This window comes from Peromyscus eremicus, chromosome 8a, assembly GCF_949786415.1.
Source record: "Peromyscus eremicus chromosome 8a, PerEre_H2_v1, whole genome shotgun sequence".
In the NCBI taxonomy this organism is placed as follows: Eukaryota; Metazoa; Chordata; class Mammalia; order Rodentia; family Cricetidae; genus Peromyscus; species Peromyscus eremicus.
In genome coordinates this window covers 56,394,923-56,411,828 of record NC_081423.1, presented here as the reverse complement: position 1 = coordinate 56,411,828, position 16,906 = coordinate 56,394,923, and the positions used below count along the sequence as shown (strand labels likewise).

Genomic DNA, 16,906 nt, shown 5'->3' with positions numbered 1-16,906 from the left:
AACATCAAAGCAAGGTAGGTATACTAAAGGGGACCAAATAAGCATGTCCTCTGAATCTAACACATTCTTAAACGGATACTGATTTTTTAAAAAAAAAAAAAGCTTCAAGGGGCATTCTAGAAATAACTGGGAAAATCTGTATCTAGGTTCTGCTCTACATGAGATAAAATTATCAATGTTAAATTTTTATTGGTTTAATTGAACTTTTAAAATTGTGTGTGTGTGTATATATATATATATATAGTCTCACTCTGTAACCCAGTATGGCCTTGACCTCCTGCCTACACAGTGCTGGGACTACAGTGTGAGCTGTCTGGCCCGAGTGTTTAATATGGTAGTAACATGGTACTCAGAAGATTGCACTTTCAGGAGAAATGAGAATGATGTGCCTGTAAACTTTCAATTTGTTCTTTTTCAATTTCAGGAAAAATGTAATAAATATATAAATAAGCAGATATAAAACAACACTAGTAATTAAAAAATCTAGTTGAAGATCTTCATTCATTGTACTTCCAAATTTTCAATGAGGTTAAAAACTTTCAAAATAAAAACATAAAGTAACTATAAGAACAAAAAAATAATTAAAAACAGCCAATCATACTCATATAAAATATAAGTTCAAAGAAGAAAATAACTTTAATTAATAGTTGTCCCTCCCTCAGGACACAGAGCTGTTGATAATAGTTGGTTTCTGCTTATGTCTTACCACCATTTTTCTCTGTGAGTACAACCGCCCACTCTTTCACAAAGAAAACACTGCCTGCCTCTTACCGACTTGATGGGAGGTAACATGGCTGCCAGCAATCCTAAAATCCTCTTCTGGGAACACTCTGCAAACACTTGCTCAGGGTTTGGAGTAATTGCCTTCTCTTCCACTGGTGTCTGAGACGACACTTCCGGATGTTCAGCATCTGTGTGGGAAAACACCAGACACTTTCGGATTTTGCCAGGCTCCACACATGTAAAAGGCAACTAAACCATGACACTGTCCTTGTGCTCCTGTAGAAGGCAACTGGATAATATCCCATTGCTGAAGCTAGGCGTGGTAATGAATGCTTGGAATCCTAGTACTTGACAGGGTGGCTAATCAAGAGTTTGAGGCCAGCCTGGGCTACACAGCAAGACTGTTTCAAAAAGAACCAAGGGGCTGGACAGTTTCCTCAGTGGTTACGAGCACTGGCTGCTCTTCCAGAGGACCTGGGTTTGATCCCAGCATCCATATGGTGGCTCACAACCACCTAAAACTCCAATCTCAGGGGACTTGACTCCCTCTCTGGCCTCTGCCCCTACCTTGCACACATATACACATGGACAAAACACACATACACATAAAATAAAAATAACCTTTTTAAAAACAACATCAAAACCCAGAACAATAACAAACAATTGCTGAACACTTTTTACAGTCACCTCCTCAAGGAGGCCTTCCTGCTCCCTGATTGAACAGGGAACCTCCCTCCCCATTCTCTGCCCTGCTCTTAAGCTAGATGCTCTCCAGCATTTGACTACCCTTTAACATTCTGCACATTTGTGTTTGCTGCTCATCACCTACCTTCTGTGTTTTGCCTCTTTTGTGATATACCTTGTACAATGCCCCAGAACATGGGGGCACCTGACAGATATTTGCGCCTATGAACCAGAATGCTGATCCTCAGGGGAGCCTAACTTTGGTAGACTTTGAGGAGATGGCATGATGTGGACCTTGCCCTGAAGATAGTGTACAACATACTCACTTCCACTTCTATTCCAGAACAGCCAATGAGATAGAACCTGACTCCCTGGGCTGCCTGAAGCACCTCCTTCAACCCATCACTACAGCTCCATCCTCCAAAAGCCCAGCTCTGACCCCACCATTTCCATCCTCTGACAGGCTGAGGCCTGAACGTCACAGGCATGCAGCAGAGTACCACAGTAGCTCTTCCGTGTCATCTTCTGGTGCTCTGCGCTGGCCCTGCACACCTGGCATGAGGACTTCTCATGTTAGTTCTGGAATCTACTAGGAAGCCTTTTCTCACAGTGATTTCTGCCTGAATGTCCATTCCTACTACATATCCTGGCACATTTAAGGCCCTTACATCTCTCCTTTTACATGGCTTTATGCAGATACAATCTGCTCTAGATCCTAATCAGGGCTAACACTTGTCACCCTTCTCCTGGGACCAGAATCACAGGTCACCTCAAATGACAGTTATTTGTACCTCTGTCTGAAACCTTCCTGGATCGCGAGTTCCAGGAGGTCAGAGGCCATGTGTCCCTTTGCTATGTTGGCAGATTTCATCCCTGGGATCCAGCATGGTGCTCAACTAAGAGAAGGCACTTGGGAAACACATGCACTAGATAAGCTAAAGTAAAGGCTAGATGATACAAAGTTACCAGCCACAGCTGAACAGAGTGGAGAAACCTTAGTTACTGGACAATTTCAAATTGTATGTGACAGTGCAGACGTGATGACGCATGCACTTCAAGAGGAGGGAGACGGAGTTAATGGTCACATGTTCCTGACCTGGAGGTCCTGGAGGTCCTGGAGGCACGTGAGTACTTCCAGGTGCATCTGAAGTTTGGGTCTGGTAGGAAGGGTCCTTCGTTAAGGAGAGACCTTCAGCTGCCGTTTTACTTTGCTTATAATCCAAAGGTCTGACTTCTTTATCTGCAGCTTTCTTTCCCTAAAAACAGGAGGTAAATGTAAAAGAATATAACAAAAATGTACTCCATATATAGTGTATACAATTATGTTAACTAGTCTTTCATAAACCAACAATCTTTTGAATTTCTTTAGACAAATGCCATTAATTTCTTAGAATAAAACAGTACTCTATGATGATTCTCCCACCACATCCCCCTGATCATCTTTGAAGTGCCGTCAGAGCTTCTAGGTCACATAAGCTCATACCAAATCTTCAGTATATTCTATTTGGCTTCCAGAAGCCAAGAATGCAAAGTTCTTCTTTTGGGAAAAAGATGAAGTTGTTGATTTCCTTCTAGTACAATACAGTGATCGTCTCTAGATACTTTCCCACAGGCTAGGAGATGTCTCAATCAGTAAAGTGCTCACTACATAAGCACGAGGACCTAAATTTGGATCTCTAGCAACTATGTAAAAAGTCAGATGTGGTAGAGAGTGCCTATAATCTAGCGTGGGAGGAGGCAGAGACAGGAAGATCCCTGGAGCTTACTGGCCAGTTAGTATTGTTGAACTGGTATTCATGTTCAGTAAGAGATCCTGCCTCAAAAAAACAAGGTGAAGAGTGAGAGAGGAAGACTCTTGATGTTGACTTCTGACTTTCACACACGTGCACAAACACATGAAAATGTACACATGCATACAGCATACACACACATAGAAAAATGAAATCCATCTTTATTTACAATCAGAAAAGTATTATATCTACTATTATCTCTAATGCTATTATAAAGATAAGGTTACATCAAATTTACACATAATAATGTTTCTAATGCCACAGATGCATGTATTTTATTAATATAGAAATGAATATCCTAAGGGTATAGGACGGAACTGTGAGCTCAGAGGGTAAGAGACCTTAGTATACAAGCATGAGGATGAGTCAGATCCCAGCACTCATACACATGCTTTGTTGACACCCACGGGAGGCCTGCCCCTTGGCAGAAACAGAGGAGTGGATGGGGGTGGGGAGAAGACGGAGAAAGGATATGGGAGGGAAGAAGGGAGGGGAAACTGTGGTCGGGATATAAAGTAAATGAACAAATTTAATTAAAAAAAAGGCTGGATGTGGACACATATGTGTTATGCCTGTAACTGCTGTCCAGGGAAGAGGCAGGGAGATTGCTGGGGCTTGTAGTTCACATTAGTTCCAGGTTCTGGGAGAAACTCTGTCTCAAGGAATATGGCAGAGTAATAGAGCATGAATGCAATGTCCTCTTCTGATATGAAGCTTACTGTGAGCATGTTCTAAGTACTTACATGTTTCTTTCAAATGTGGACAGTACATAATTCCTACAACAGCCCTGTGTTACAGTCACTGTTATTATCATCCCTTTTACAGAATGCACCTGCACCTGCGTGCACACATACACACACACACACACACACACACACACACACACACACACACACACACAGAATACAAAAGTCAAGCAGGAGTGGCCAAACATGGAGTCAATCTGAGCATCAAAATAAACAAAAAGTAAAAGACTTAGATTTTAGCAAATAAAAAAAAATTAAGTCCACTTCGGTGTAAATAAATGACCACATTGATAGATGGGGACCACAGTGCTGTGGGCAGCTTGCTACAAGACGCTGAGGGCTCACAAATACAGGGAAAGAGGCAAGGACTGCTGTCCCTCCTGACTGGACGGACTGACTGTGTCCCCTCCTTGTGCAAGGTAATCTGTGGCAGGTTAGTGCTGTGTGGCCACAACGTTGATGGTGAGAGACAGGCAGCTTGAGATTACCCTGACCTGATACCTTGGTGGGGCTAGAAGAGAAACACCAGTGGCCCCTGCAGCAAAGGAGGGAACATTTACAGCCTGGGCTCAGCTCTGAAGGCAAACTTGTACAAAAACAATCTTGTTATTTAATCTTATTTTAAATTCACAAAAGGATCTTTATGTGTGTGCCACAAACACAGATCATATTTGGACCTCTAAAGGTTTTTCTGTCTGTTCACCTACCTGTAAATTATAGTGTCTACCTGTTAAAACAGGAAACTTCTGATATCATCTATTTGTTGGCTGAATATAAACCAAAGCTGGGCACTAACGTCTTCAGTTGCATAATCCATGTTCTTAGCTTCCCTGTTGTACCTCCTTATATGACTGGCTCCCTGAACACAAGCTTTGACCACATGGTAAAGACACACTACTTACATTGCTAGGCACAAACAGGCCCACATCTGCTGGCTCCTCAGCAAGCTGAACTGTTTTCTTCTCTAGCTGCTCCTCCGATGTCTGGATGGACATCGTGACTGGCAGGGCTTGATTTTCTGAGGTCGGGTCACCATCTGGCAATACACCAAGAAGAGCTAGAGCTTTAAGACCTGGAACGGGAAGAAACAGCAATATGGTTAAACAGTCACAACAGGGATATTTCTGGTAAGTACGACAAAGCTTAACTACTGTACAGAAACAGATGGCTGGGGGCTTACACAAACCACACAGCAGCATCCCTGACAGCCTACATCCATTCCACTCCTGATCTCAGACAGAAAAGATAACAGCAAAGGGAACCTGCACTTTAAGCACAATGAAACACTGAAAATACAACAGGTGACAGGATTGTTTTGAAAATTAGAAATTTTTTTTTCTGATAGTGTCAAGAAAATTTTTTTTTTTTTTTTTTTTTTTTGAGACAGGGTCTTACTGTGTATCTCTCTGGCTTGCCTGGAACTTGCTATGTAGACCAGGGTGGCCTTGAACTCACAGAGCTGTCTAAGCACTAAAATTAAAGGCATGTACTGCACTATACCTGGCTAGCAACTAGATTTTTTTTTTTTTTTTTTTTTTTTTTTTTTTTGTTTTTCGAGACAGGGTTTCTCTGTGTAGCTTTGCGCCTTTCCTGGGACTCGCTTTGGAGACCAGGCTGGCCTCGAACTCACAAAGATCTGCCTGCCTCTGCCTCCCAAGTGCTGGGATTAAAGGCGTGCGCCACCACCGTCCAGCCTGCAACTAGATTTTTAAATTTCCACTGGCAGATAGAGACATCACCCTTCTTCTCCCTAAGATAAGTATGATTCCCTGATGTCAGTTAGGATGGGGAGTCTATGGTCTGAGAGAAACTTAAATGTCTCAGAAGTTTAACATTTGCATTACCTTCTTACTAATACCCTTTAGTGACATCAGAATTACCTTGTTATTTTGTTATTTTGAGACAGAGCATCTATGTAGCCCCACCTAACCTCCATAGAACTGGATTTGGGTGTGCATGATCACACCCATAAACACCATTATTTATTTTTTTTTTTTTTAAAAGGATTTATTTATTTTATTTTTCTAGATTTATTTATTTATTATGTATACAGTGCTGTGTCTGCATGGCCAGAAGAGGGCATCAGATCTCATTACAGATGGTTGTGAGCCACCATGTGGTTGCTGGGAATTGAACTCAGAACCTCTGGAAGAGCAGCCAGTGCTCTTAACCTCTGAGCCATCTCTCCAGCCCCAAACACCATTATTTGTAAGCAGCTTTCATCTGGGATTCAAGTACACGTAGATTTGCACTTCAGGTTAAAAAAAAAAAAAAAGGCATGGATTCCTGAGCAAAGTGAAAGATTCAAATACTACAGGTCCATGGACTTCCAGAGTTTTGATTATTAATACTGTATCACATTGTCAGGGAAACACTTTGACTAACTAAATGCTAATTTATGCCAACAGTCCTCTCAAGAGAAACTGGGACTTAAGTTCCAGGCTAGGCTGAATCTCTCTTATGTACTACCTCTGAGTCAAGCATGGTCTTTTATGGCTGCCTGGGCTTTTTGTCCAACAGCAAGCAGAGGCAGGGCCTGGGGTGCTACCTAAGGAACAGTTACCTTTACCCTGGTGGGCCTTCATCAGACAGTCCCCAACCAGCTGCATGCACTGGCTCCTCAGGGTGGCAGCATTGCTGCGGGCCTGGGGGTCCAGCTGCTCCCCATCCACGTGTTCCGTGCTGGTCAAGTGGGCACTATAGAGAGCCAGGGCAGCAAAGAGCAGCCAGGAGTAGTTGTGGATATAGGGCTGGATGAGCCTCTGCCGGTCACTGATTCTGATGGTCACCATTGGGTGGGCTGTGATGCTGTGGGTCGGCAAATGGCTGCAAAGACATGAGAGTTTTAAGGCCTATAGCATTTGTGAGACTCTGAAAAAGATCCCTTGACCTCAGGGGAGTATGTGTTTGATCATGCTGGGCATTAGTTACTGATAGGCTGTGGCTGTTGAAGCTTTAAAGAACAGTATCAATTCTTTCCCCAGAGAACTGAACAAACACAGATGCTGGGCATCTCACATTAGCACTTTACAGCCTGAAGCCTGCACATGGAAACCATGCTGAGGAAGAGAAAGGTCAGAGAATTCTGACGGTGTGCTCACTCAAGTTTGGTAATGCAAGGTAATGCCCCTAATTTAAACAGATGAATTATAAGGTTAGGAAAGAAATGACTTAAGGTCTGAAATGGGCTTGGAGTAAGCACACAGGACGCCATCTCCCTAACGGATGACTGCGAGGACACAGGGTGCACTGTACTGCTTTCTCTTCTTCTAATATGTTAAAAAAAAAATTGTCTTATACAAAACAAAACCTTTCTTTAAAAAAGTAAGGAAGGGGTTGCAAGCCAGCTTAGCAAGTAAAGACATTTAGCACACCTGGTGACCTGAGTTTAATCTCTAGAACCCACAGAAAGGAGAAAAGAGAGAAATGACACCAAAAAACTGTCTTCTGACCTCCACATGTGCACACACGTGCATGCATGCACATGCACACACCCCTCCCTATTAACAATAAAAGTTTTTTTAAAGTAAGGAAGGCTAGTAGTATAGCCCAGGTGTAGAGTGCTTGCCTAGCATCTGTCAAGTCCTGGGTTCAGTCCCTAGCACCACAGAAAAAGCAAGACACCCCCTTTAAGTGAAGACATACACCCCAAAAGGTCATGGTAGCAGCAGGATATCTGACGTACCCGTAGGAGTATTTCTTTGCTGCATAGCATCCATAGCAAAGATCAAAGTCATCACATACATTGCAATTCATTCTCCGGCCTATGATCAAACCCTGGCAGTGGTCACAGGTAAACTCCATGTTGACCATTTCATGATCATCTCCATGGCCCTCAGGCTTCACTCCACCTGAAGAAAAACCAGCAGTGTGAGGTGGATGGGGTAGAGGGTCCACCAAAGGGCTAGCAAACTGATCCCAGCACCAGAGCCATTTCGCATTTACTACTCCAGAAGGCAGGGGTTCCTTTGAAGACCAGAATGCCCTGGTGGCCATGAGCATATCAATGATATTCTCAGCATGGAACTCTTTGGCAATGGTCCAGCTGACTGATCCGCATTCTTCAGTGTCACACGAGATCAAATACACGCCAAATTCCTACCATGACTGCTATTTGGAGAAACAGGCCCTGTACTTTGTGAGCTGCCTCCTACACCCCATCTCAGACAGAAGTTACACTCCATGTTCCTATGGAGCACACCAATGATCACTTTTCTGTTCTTCCTTTGTCACTGCAGAATTATAGGTGAAAACAGACCTCAGAACCCCAGACCCGGTGAGTAAGAGAATGACAGACATGGACAGGCTACTCTGATCTCACTCCAAGTCCCTGCTCAATACTCCTCACAGCTGGCCACTTCTGTAAGTGCTGTAAACCTGGTGTAGGCCCAAACACCCTGTGACTAGAGTCTCCTAAAGAAGAATGACACAGACAGTCTTCCCTGAGCATAGCTTTCATCACAGTAACATCCTAATTGTAAACCTTCCCTCCTGTCTTCAGACTATTCAGATTCCTTAGCCTAACATCTCAGGGTCCCACAACCTGGACCCTATCTGTTTTAGTCCATCACTTAACTAGACACTCGAGGGTATCTATCTAAACTCATTGGAAGCACTCATTCATTCCTGTCCCTGAGCTTGCTCTGCTCTTGATGGTAATGCCATCTTCAGAGTTTTGTGATGTCACCCAGTTCGAACTTCCTTCAAAGAACAATTCTTACCCTATCTCCTCCACAAGGCTTCTCTGGAGAGTGCTGCTATATTTCCAAAATTTCCTGGAAATACTCTGCATTGCTCATTTATAACAGCATATGCATTCATTACGTGGATATGTTTGGTCTCTCTGCTAGATATATATATTTCCAGGACAGGAACTGTGTTTACGGCTAGACTTTAAATAGAGCCCTCCAGTGCTCACTACTGTGGAAGAGCTCTGCCCTAGCACCCATGAGTCAAGTATATCAAAGAATATTTCAAGTTTATTTTGCTTGTTCATATATGTTGCTATTTGGAAACACTGCATGATTCAGAAGCAAAATTTCTTAGAAACTTAGCTGAGTCTGTATTCATTAGTCCTGATAGTTTATCAAGTGCCTCCCCAGCAGGATGAGAGATGGAAGGATGTCAGATAGGAGCAGTAGAGGTCATCATCGAGTTGAGGGAGATAATTCTTATTTGCCAGTGAACCAGAGACTGTCACTGGACAATGTCTCTATTTAGCACAATGAGTTTAAAACTGGCAAACTTATAGAAAGCAGAAACGACTGTTACTTGTGGTCATGGGATTCCCCCTGAAGCTCACCAAGGAAGCAAGTCTTGCAGAGGTCCATGTCACTGCATTGCAGACATCGGTAGCGATGCCAGGGGGCAATCTCATCACACCCATCACAAGAGATGTCCACATTTAACAGGTCACAGTAGCGAGCAATAAACATGTGCATCTGTAAGGTGAAATGAACACAATTAGCCAACAGACTTTCTACTGTGGCCACTGTTTATCAATTCATTCACTCAGTAGGTACCTAAGATAGCCCAAACTTTGTACCAGGTGCTAGAATTTGAAGTTGGATAAGCAAGTACCCATTTGGGAACTCCTTCAACCAAACAGATGATAGTCATACAGTGTGGGGAATGCTTTGACAGGCAAATTCAGGAAGTTCAGAGAACACAAAGGACACTATCAAAGGTATGGTGAGGGTCAAGGAAGGCTTTTCAAGAAAGACAATTCCTCAGTTAAAACCAAAAATAAATAGATAAAAATAAAGGTGACAGGAATGTCAGACAGAAGGAACAGCAAAGTCTACAGAAGCTTTGCTCCTGCAAAAAGGGAGCATAATACAGGCTGGGGATGCAGCTGTGTGTGAGAGCACTTGCTTGGCAGGCACAAGGCACAGAGAAACAGAAAGAAAAGAAAAAGGACAAGGGTTTTTTGGTTTGCTTTTTAAAAAGATGTTCATTTCTGTGCATGTGTGTGCCTGTGTATGTGCATGCCTCCTGTGTGTGTGTGCCTGCAGAAGTAAGCATTGGACTCCCTAGAGCCAGAGTTACAGGTGGTTGTGAGCCACCCAGCATCAGTGGCTAGGAATCAAACTTGGGTCTTTTGAAAGAGCAACACGTGCTCTTAACCACTAAACCACCTCTCTAGCTCCAGGGCTTTTGAAATGGGCAACAATATAGCATGTATAATGGAGTAGAGAGGAGGAATAAGCAGGTGAAGTTAGAAAGGTAAACTCCAAGGAGAGTAAATTGTCAGTGTTTAAAAACAGTTTTTAAACAGAAAAGTAAAGGCAATAGATTTGGGCACTCTGAAGGTTCCTCTGGTTGCAGAGCAAAGAACGGATTTTTTTTGGACCAAGACAAGGGTTAGGGAAGCTGACTATCACACAGCTGTTCAAGTAACTCCATGGTGGTAATAAGGGCAGGGGCTGAGTTGTAATCAGGAAGATGTGGAAAGCAGACAGATTTGAGAAGTATTAAGGAGGCAAAATGAGAAGCCTTGGTGATCAAATTAATAAAGAGACCATCAAGAATGACATCCAGATGTTTGGCTTGGGTACTTGTTAGACAATGGCAGTGCTAACAAACATCGAAAGAAGACTCTTGATTCTGGCACATTAAAATAGCAGGGCATGGTGGTACTTCCCCATGATTCCAGCATTCAGGAGACTGAGGCAGGAGGATTGTAAGTTTTGGGCCAGCCTGGACTTCTCTATAAACAAACAAACAAACAATGCTCTGGTTTCTCCTCAGATCATAAAAGTCTTTCATCTTTAACTAATTAACAAACTAGCTAACTAGCTAGCTAGCCACACAACTAGTCAACAGGCTTTCTATTATATTATCTAGCTAATTTACTTCCTGGGAGCAGAGAGTAAGGGACTGTTACACGAGCAAGCTATTGGGTTACTGAAAGTACTTGGTGGCTATAAGTTAAGTTTATTTTAGAGTCTGCATATGAGGAAGCCAAGTCAGAAAGTCACTGTTTGGTAGTAGATGGTATGTTGTAAGAAAGGAAATCTGCCAGGTCACCTGAGTGCTACAGGATGCTCTCATTCAGACATTAACTTACAAGAGAGAAGTCACAAGTACCAGGTGGTATGTTCCTCTTAAGCATCACAAAGGTACTATAGTGGACAGAGTGGCTGGCAACAGAAGGTACTTAATATGGGGAAAATTAGTGGCTTCAAGGCAGCAGATGCCTGGCACATGTAGTAGTGGCAGATGGGACACCTTACATAAAGACAGATAGGCTACCTAAGTTGATTGCATTACTGTGTGGGTCACTTAACTCTCATATGATAAACAGGAGCTGCTTCTAAGCTCACTTGATTGTCAACCTTGTAATTGGAATGGTGCTTACCTACAGGAAGATAGTGTGCCAGTCCAGAGCATGAGAGTCCCAACGCTTTAGCAATTCCATTTTGAACTAAATTAATACACTGGAATCTAATAACGTACATCAGCCTGATGAGACACTCTGCTGTGAGCCTAGTTCTATGGAAGTAAGCCATGGTAATGGATCACATCAGGATGAAGACCAGACATTGGTCCTGAATGTTCCCAGAAGCCCTCTGGGAGACATCATCCAAGTGTACCCCAGGGACACCCTCCTCTCCAAACTCCTAGCAAGTCACCCAGATTGCTCTAGCTGAGAGGTCTTACTTTCCTCTGCTTCTCTGGATCCTCTTGAGCTATTTTTTCATACCAGGCCTCAAACATGCCATCCTGACACTCATCCATCCACTCTGAATTCTGCTTGGCATCAGCGAGCTCATCTTCTTCACTCCATTGGCTGAAAGAAGGATGTAATGAGAGAAAAGCATGCTTCTTACAATACCCAAGGAAGTGCTAGTTAGCAGATGTTGTGTCCCATACGTTTAACAGACTGGGCATTTTGAAACAATGGGAATTGCTTTTCAAAGCCTCAGAGTTTATCTGCTATTTGATAGATTTATGCTCAGAAAAATAAATAAATAAATAAATAAATGAGTAGATAGATAAATAAATAATAGAAAAATCCTTTCTTGAGCAGACTAGATTGAGTAGGGCAAGCCTATCATGTGTCAGGTACTAGAGTCAAAAATGATGATTAAAAAAAGTTGAGTCAGGCATAAGTGACACATGCTCAGAAGGCAGAGGCAGGTAGATCTCTGTGAGTTAAGAGGTCAGCCTGAACTATACAATGAGTTAGTTCCAAGCCAGCTAGAGCTATACAGTGAGACCCTGTCTCAATAACAACAACAACAACAACAATGATAAAGTTTGGGCTGAGGATGTAGACTGGTTGGTAGAATGCAAGAAACCTTGTGTTTGATCTCCAGCATGTCATAAACATCACACACCTGTAACCCTAGGCAGGAGGATCAGAGACAATTCTTGGCTATACAGAATGTCTGAGGCCAGCCTGAACTAAACATGACTTTGTCTAAAATAAATTCAGTGTGCACATGGTTAGAAGAGACTAATGCAATCAGCACAGGAAGGGGTCAGGAGATCCTGTGACTTCAGCTGTACCAACTAGTTGCTATGAGACCATGAAACATAGTCAGCCTCTGCATCTGTGGTCTCCACATACATGGGCTCCATATCTTTGGATTCAGCCAATATCATATCAAAGATATCTTTTAAAAAATTGTCTCTGGGACTGGAGAGGTGACTTAGAAGTTAAGAGTCCTTATTGCTCTTCCAGAGGACTGGAGTTCAGTTCCCAGAACCCATGTCAGAAGCTCCCAACTGCCTATTACTCCTACTTCAGGAAGATCCAACATCTCTGGTCTCTGAGGACACCTGCACTCACATGTACATGACCACACAGAGATACACACAGACACATATAATTAAAAATAAAATAAATCTTTAAATCTGTATTGAACATGTGTAGATCCTTTTTTCATCACTCCCTAAATAACACAATGTGAGAGCTACTTACCAAGCGTTTACAGTGATTCATAAGGTATCATATGGTCACCTGAGATGATTCAATGTATGTAAGAGGATGTGTGTGGGTTTTAATCCCAGCACTCGGGAGGCAGAGCTAGGCAGATCTCTGTGAGTTCAAGGCCAGCCTGGTCTACAGAGCAAGATCCAGGACAGGTACCAAAACTACACAGAGAAACCCTGTCTTGAAAAAACCAAACAAAAACAACAACAACAACAACAAAAAACAAACCAAAACAAACAAACAAAAAAATAGAACCAATCCACCAAGAGTCACAGGGACAGGGATGACTGACCTTTACCCGGCACTGCTCCTGACTCCTCATTTCACATACAAGGTTCCAGGTGGTAACATCACAGACTCTTCTCATGAAAGTTATACCTTTCTACAGTCTGTTTACAGTTTGCTTCAGCAATGGGAACTTAAACACAGGCTGGAGAAACAGCTCAATGGCTAAGAGTAGTTGCTGTTCTTCAAGAGAGTCAAGTTCAGTTGCCAGCACCCACACCAGGCAGCTCATAAGCACCTGTAACTTTAGTTCTGAGAGATCAGACATCCTCTTCTGGCTTTCTATGGCACCCACATACATATGGCATACACTCACATAGACATACACATATAAATAAAAATAATAAATCCTTAAAAAATTTTAAACATGCCAGGCAGTGGTGGCACATATCTTCAATACCAGCACTCAGGAGGCAGAGGCAGGAGGATCTCTATGAGTTCAAAGCCATCCTACTCTATAAGTAAGTTTCAGAACAGCCAAGGCTACAGAGTAAAACCCCATCTCAAAATGCAAAACAAACAAACAACAAAAACCTCATTCATCCGTTATTTATGCATTCAAATGAAACGGTTTTAGGCCTGCTCTTACACAGTCTTGGGCTGGTTCTGAGGGACTGGTGTGAAGGGCATGTGTTCCCTCTCTCCTCCAGGGCTGTATCATACTAGCACACACAAAGCTTGGAACACTGGGCTGACTGACAGCTGAAGAGCCAGTTGTCACCCAGTGCCATGACCCCGTCTGCCCTCTGCCAGCAGATAAAGTGATAGAGACAGCTTTATCTATGGAGCTACCTCACTGGCCCAAGGAGACAGCTTTAATTGTCCCCCGCCTTCCCAGAAGATCTCCTTTGAGAGTGAAAATAGTGAGTGTTGTCTCATTCACTTATGTCTCAATTCTCCTCTTAACACCTATTCTTCTGTTTCATTCCTCTCCATACAAAGTCATAAATGGTTAAGTGGGTTTAAGCAGGTAGAGGCACATGGGTCAAAGTGGAATAAAGTACCTCCCTCTTGAGAAGCCCACATCTATGAGGTGTATAATAATGTCCTTTTCTGAAGCCCCACTCTCTTAATACCCATGTTTAAAGCTATATTAAAATATTGTCTCAATAAACTCCCAACCTCGTTTTATAACAAAACCAAAAATTATCAAAAAAAAAAAAAACACCCAAAAAAACCACTGTATACTATTTTCTTTTAATGTAGGGGAGAGTATAAACACAGTCCCCCATTATCATAAATTCTTTAGTCAAATTTCCCATGTGTGGGAAAATTGAAGGGGTCAGTGCATCCCAAGGGTCATGGTTGAGCCTCACCCTGGGAAAATCATCTTCTTGATTATAGGATCTTCTCTGCCAGGCAAATTCTGTATACTATTTTTTATTGTAATCAATTTATTGTAGTGCTTACAATGTGCAGGACACTATAGTGGCTAGTGTAAAATAAAAAGATTCTCCAATTCCACAGGCTATTAGGACCACCAAAATGAAGACCATCCTCATCTTCCAAGTTCACAGCACTACTACTGCCCATTTACCCTGCCCCACTGTGTACCAGGCACTGTTCTAGACATTCAAAAATAGAACTTATGCATTTTCCACAAGTCTCAGGGTAGCTCTAAAGATGAAGAAATGGAGGCCCAGAAAGGTTAAAAAACTTGCAAGGTCACCCAGTTCACATGTGGTAAAGCCAGGATATGTTACAGACTAGCTGCCAAGCCCATTCCCTTGTCCCCACTCTACCCATGCCCCCACTCAACAGCAAAGGCGGGACTGTGCTCTTACCTGATCACACTGTCATGGATGCTGATATTTTCTTGTGACATGTTCATGAGGAGATCTGGTAACTGAATGTCAACAAAGAAGGCAAGATCACTGGGTTCCCAGCCCATATCCAAAAGATGAAGCAGGGCTGTCTGAACACAGGATAAAGCAGGGAGCAGAGACCTAAAGAGATCACACAGGTGACAATTATCAAAGCTGCCCACTGCCAACAGGGACAGCGTAAGTTGGCAGGCTGATTTGGTACTAATTTGTAAGGAAGGACTCAACACAAATATCCTTTAAAGCTTAGAAAAAAACCCAAAAAACAAAAAACCCACGAACTCTGAAAGGTGGAAAGTGAGTTTGGAGCACCTGACAGTGAGGGAAAGAGCAATGACATCATGCACCGATGAACAGCAACATTAGGGCAGTCCCAGATTCACTAAGGCTAGTTATGGAAGAAGCGTCTGCTTTAAGGATTATATCTGAACAACTTACTACAGAGGAGATGAGAATCTGCTTTGTACTTAAGTTTTAATCTGCACATAATACATCAAACACTGAAGATAGCAGGCTATAAACTCTTAGATTTCCAAAAACCTATCCAATGCACACATTCCCCCGCTCCCAACACACAGAATATACTAGTAAGTGAATATTTGTGGTTAATTTTGTGCTTTTCTGGATTTTCAACATCAAATGTGTTTCATTTATAATCAGAAAAAAGAATACATTTTTCATCAAGAAATGCAAAGGCAATCCAGTACCTGTCATTGATGCTATTAAATCCTTTAATCGCTTTGACCAAAAATAGAACAAGTTGGTAGTAGGTGTCTCGAATTTCTTTATGCAGATCAGCACCGCAGCCTTCCAAGTGTCCAAAGTAACTAGAAACAAGAGAAAACCACTAGCTTAACATCCAGGACAACTTCGACTTATTAATCTTTATACCTCACACAAAATAGCCAAGAAGCAGGATGTAACACAAATTGCTAAATGGTCTTATTAATACAAAACTCAGAGCCAGATATTGGGATGAAAGCTGAAAGATCAGAGGGATAGAACAAGCCAGCCACAAGTTCTTACTGCTAGGAATCCTCAGCCCAAGAGAGAGCTACTTCCTGAATACTCACGCTCATATACCTTTCTGTGCCCTGCCATCTTACTTCCTCTCTCCACCCAGCTACATTACTTCCTCTTTCTGCCCAGCTCTATCACTTCCTGTTTGTCTATACAGACCTCCAGACCTCTATGGTTAACTAGTGCTGGGATTAAAGGTGTGAGCCACCACGCCTGACATCTATGTTTAATATAGTGGCTGGCTTTTACCTCAAATCCCCAGTCAAGCTTTATTTGTTAGAGCACAGATAAAATACTACATTTCCCATTTTTTTGTCTAAAATAAAAAAATTATAACTAATATAAGAAAAACTATATACAGTAAGTATAATAATTATATACAATATATACAGGCAATAAATACATCAACAATGTCTAGTCCATTTGCATTTGACAAATTCAATGAAAATATTCCATTATCTATCCTATTTTGGTGAGTCCAAAATGCACCTAATTTCACTTTCTATCCTAACTTGTATTACCAACCAAAAACTATCTTTTGATGTCTTTCAAACTTATACACTTTACACCCCTTTAGTGAGTTTCTTTTCTGAATTTCTTAACAAGGAAAACTATAACTATCTAATCTTCAACTCCCTCAGAGAACCAAGAAGGAAATGATATTACCTAGTTAAACAGGAAGTACAAACAAGTAACTTCCAAAAAATGTGAGGAATGACAGAAACAGCTGGCTGCCTGGACAGTCACCTGAGGTTTAACACGGGACTGTGGGGCTGGGTGAGATCTGAAAAAACTTTCGGCTACAGCAGCCAGCTGGACAAAGCAGCAGAGACTGGAATAAAAACAAGCACAGTGACTTTTGAGCGGAAGTCCAGTTGGGTCAAGACAGCAGCC

At 42.3% G+C, this 16,906-nt stretch overlaps 1 protein-coding gene and 1 non-coding gene across 2 annotated transcripts in view; both read right to left on the bottom strand.

Moving 5' to 3' along the window:
• Positions 1 to 16,906, bottom strand: part of Zzef1 (zinc finger ZZ-type and EF-hand domain containing 1) — a 131,534-nt gene that overhangs the window by 34,452 nt on the left and 80,176 nt on the right. Inside the window, exons 31-39 of the mRNA XM_059271136.1 lie at positions 15,700 to 15,819; positions 14,954 to 15,115; positions 11,606 to 11,735; positions 9,246 to 9,384; positions 7,629 to 7,794; positions 6,507 to 6,769; positions 4,846 to 5,015; positions 2,504 to 2,663; positions 772 to 911 (exon numbers count right to left, since the gene is read on the bottom strand). Of these exons, the coding sequence (XP_059127119.1) occupies positions 772 to 911; positions 2,504 to 2,663; positions 4,846 to 5,015; positions 6,507 to 6,769; positions 7,629 to 7,794; positions 9,246 to 9,384; positions 11,606 to 11,735; positions 14,954 to 15,115; positions 15,700 to 15,819 (1,450 nt within the window). The remainder of the gene's footprint in view (positions 1 to 771; positions 912 to 2,503; positions 2,664 to 4,845; positions 5,016 to 6,506; positions 6,770 to 7,628; positions 7,795 to 9,245; positions 9,385 to 11,605; positions 11,736 to 14,953; positions 15,116 to 15,699; positions 15,820 to 16,906) is intronic.
• On the bottom strand, positions 14,373 to 14,536 carry LOC131918173 (U1 spliceosomal RNA). The gene has a single exon (XR_009380908.1). It is a non-coding gene; the product is annotated as a U1 spliceosomal RNA (small nuclear RNA).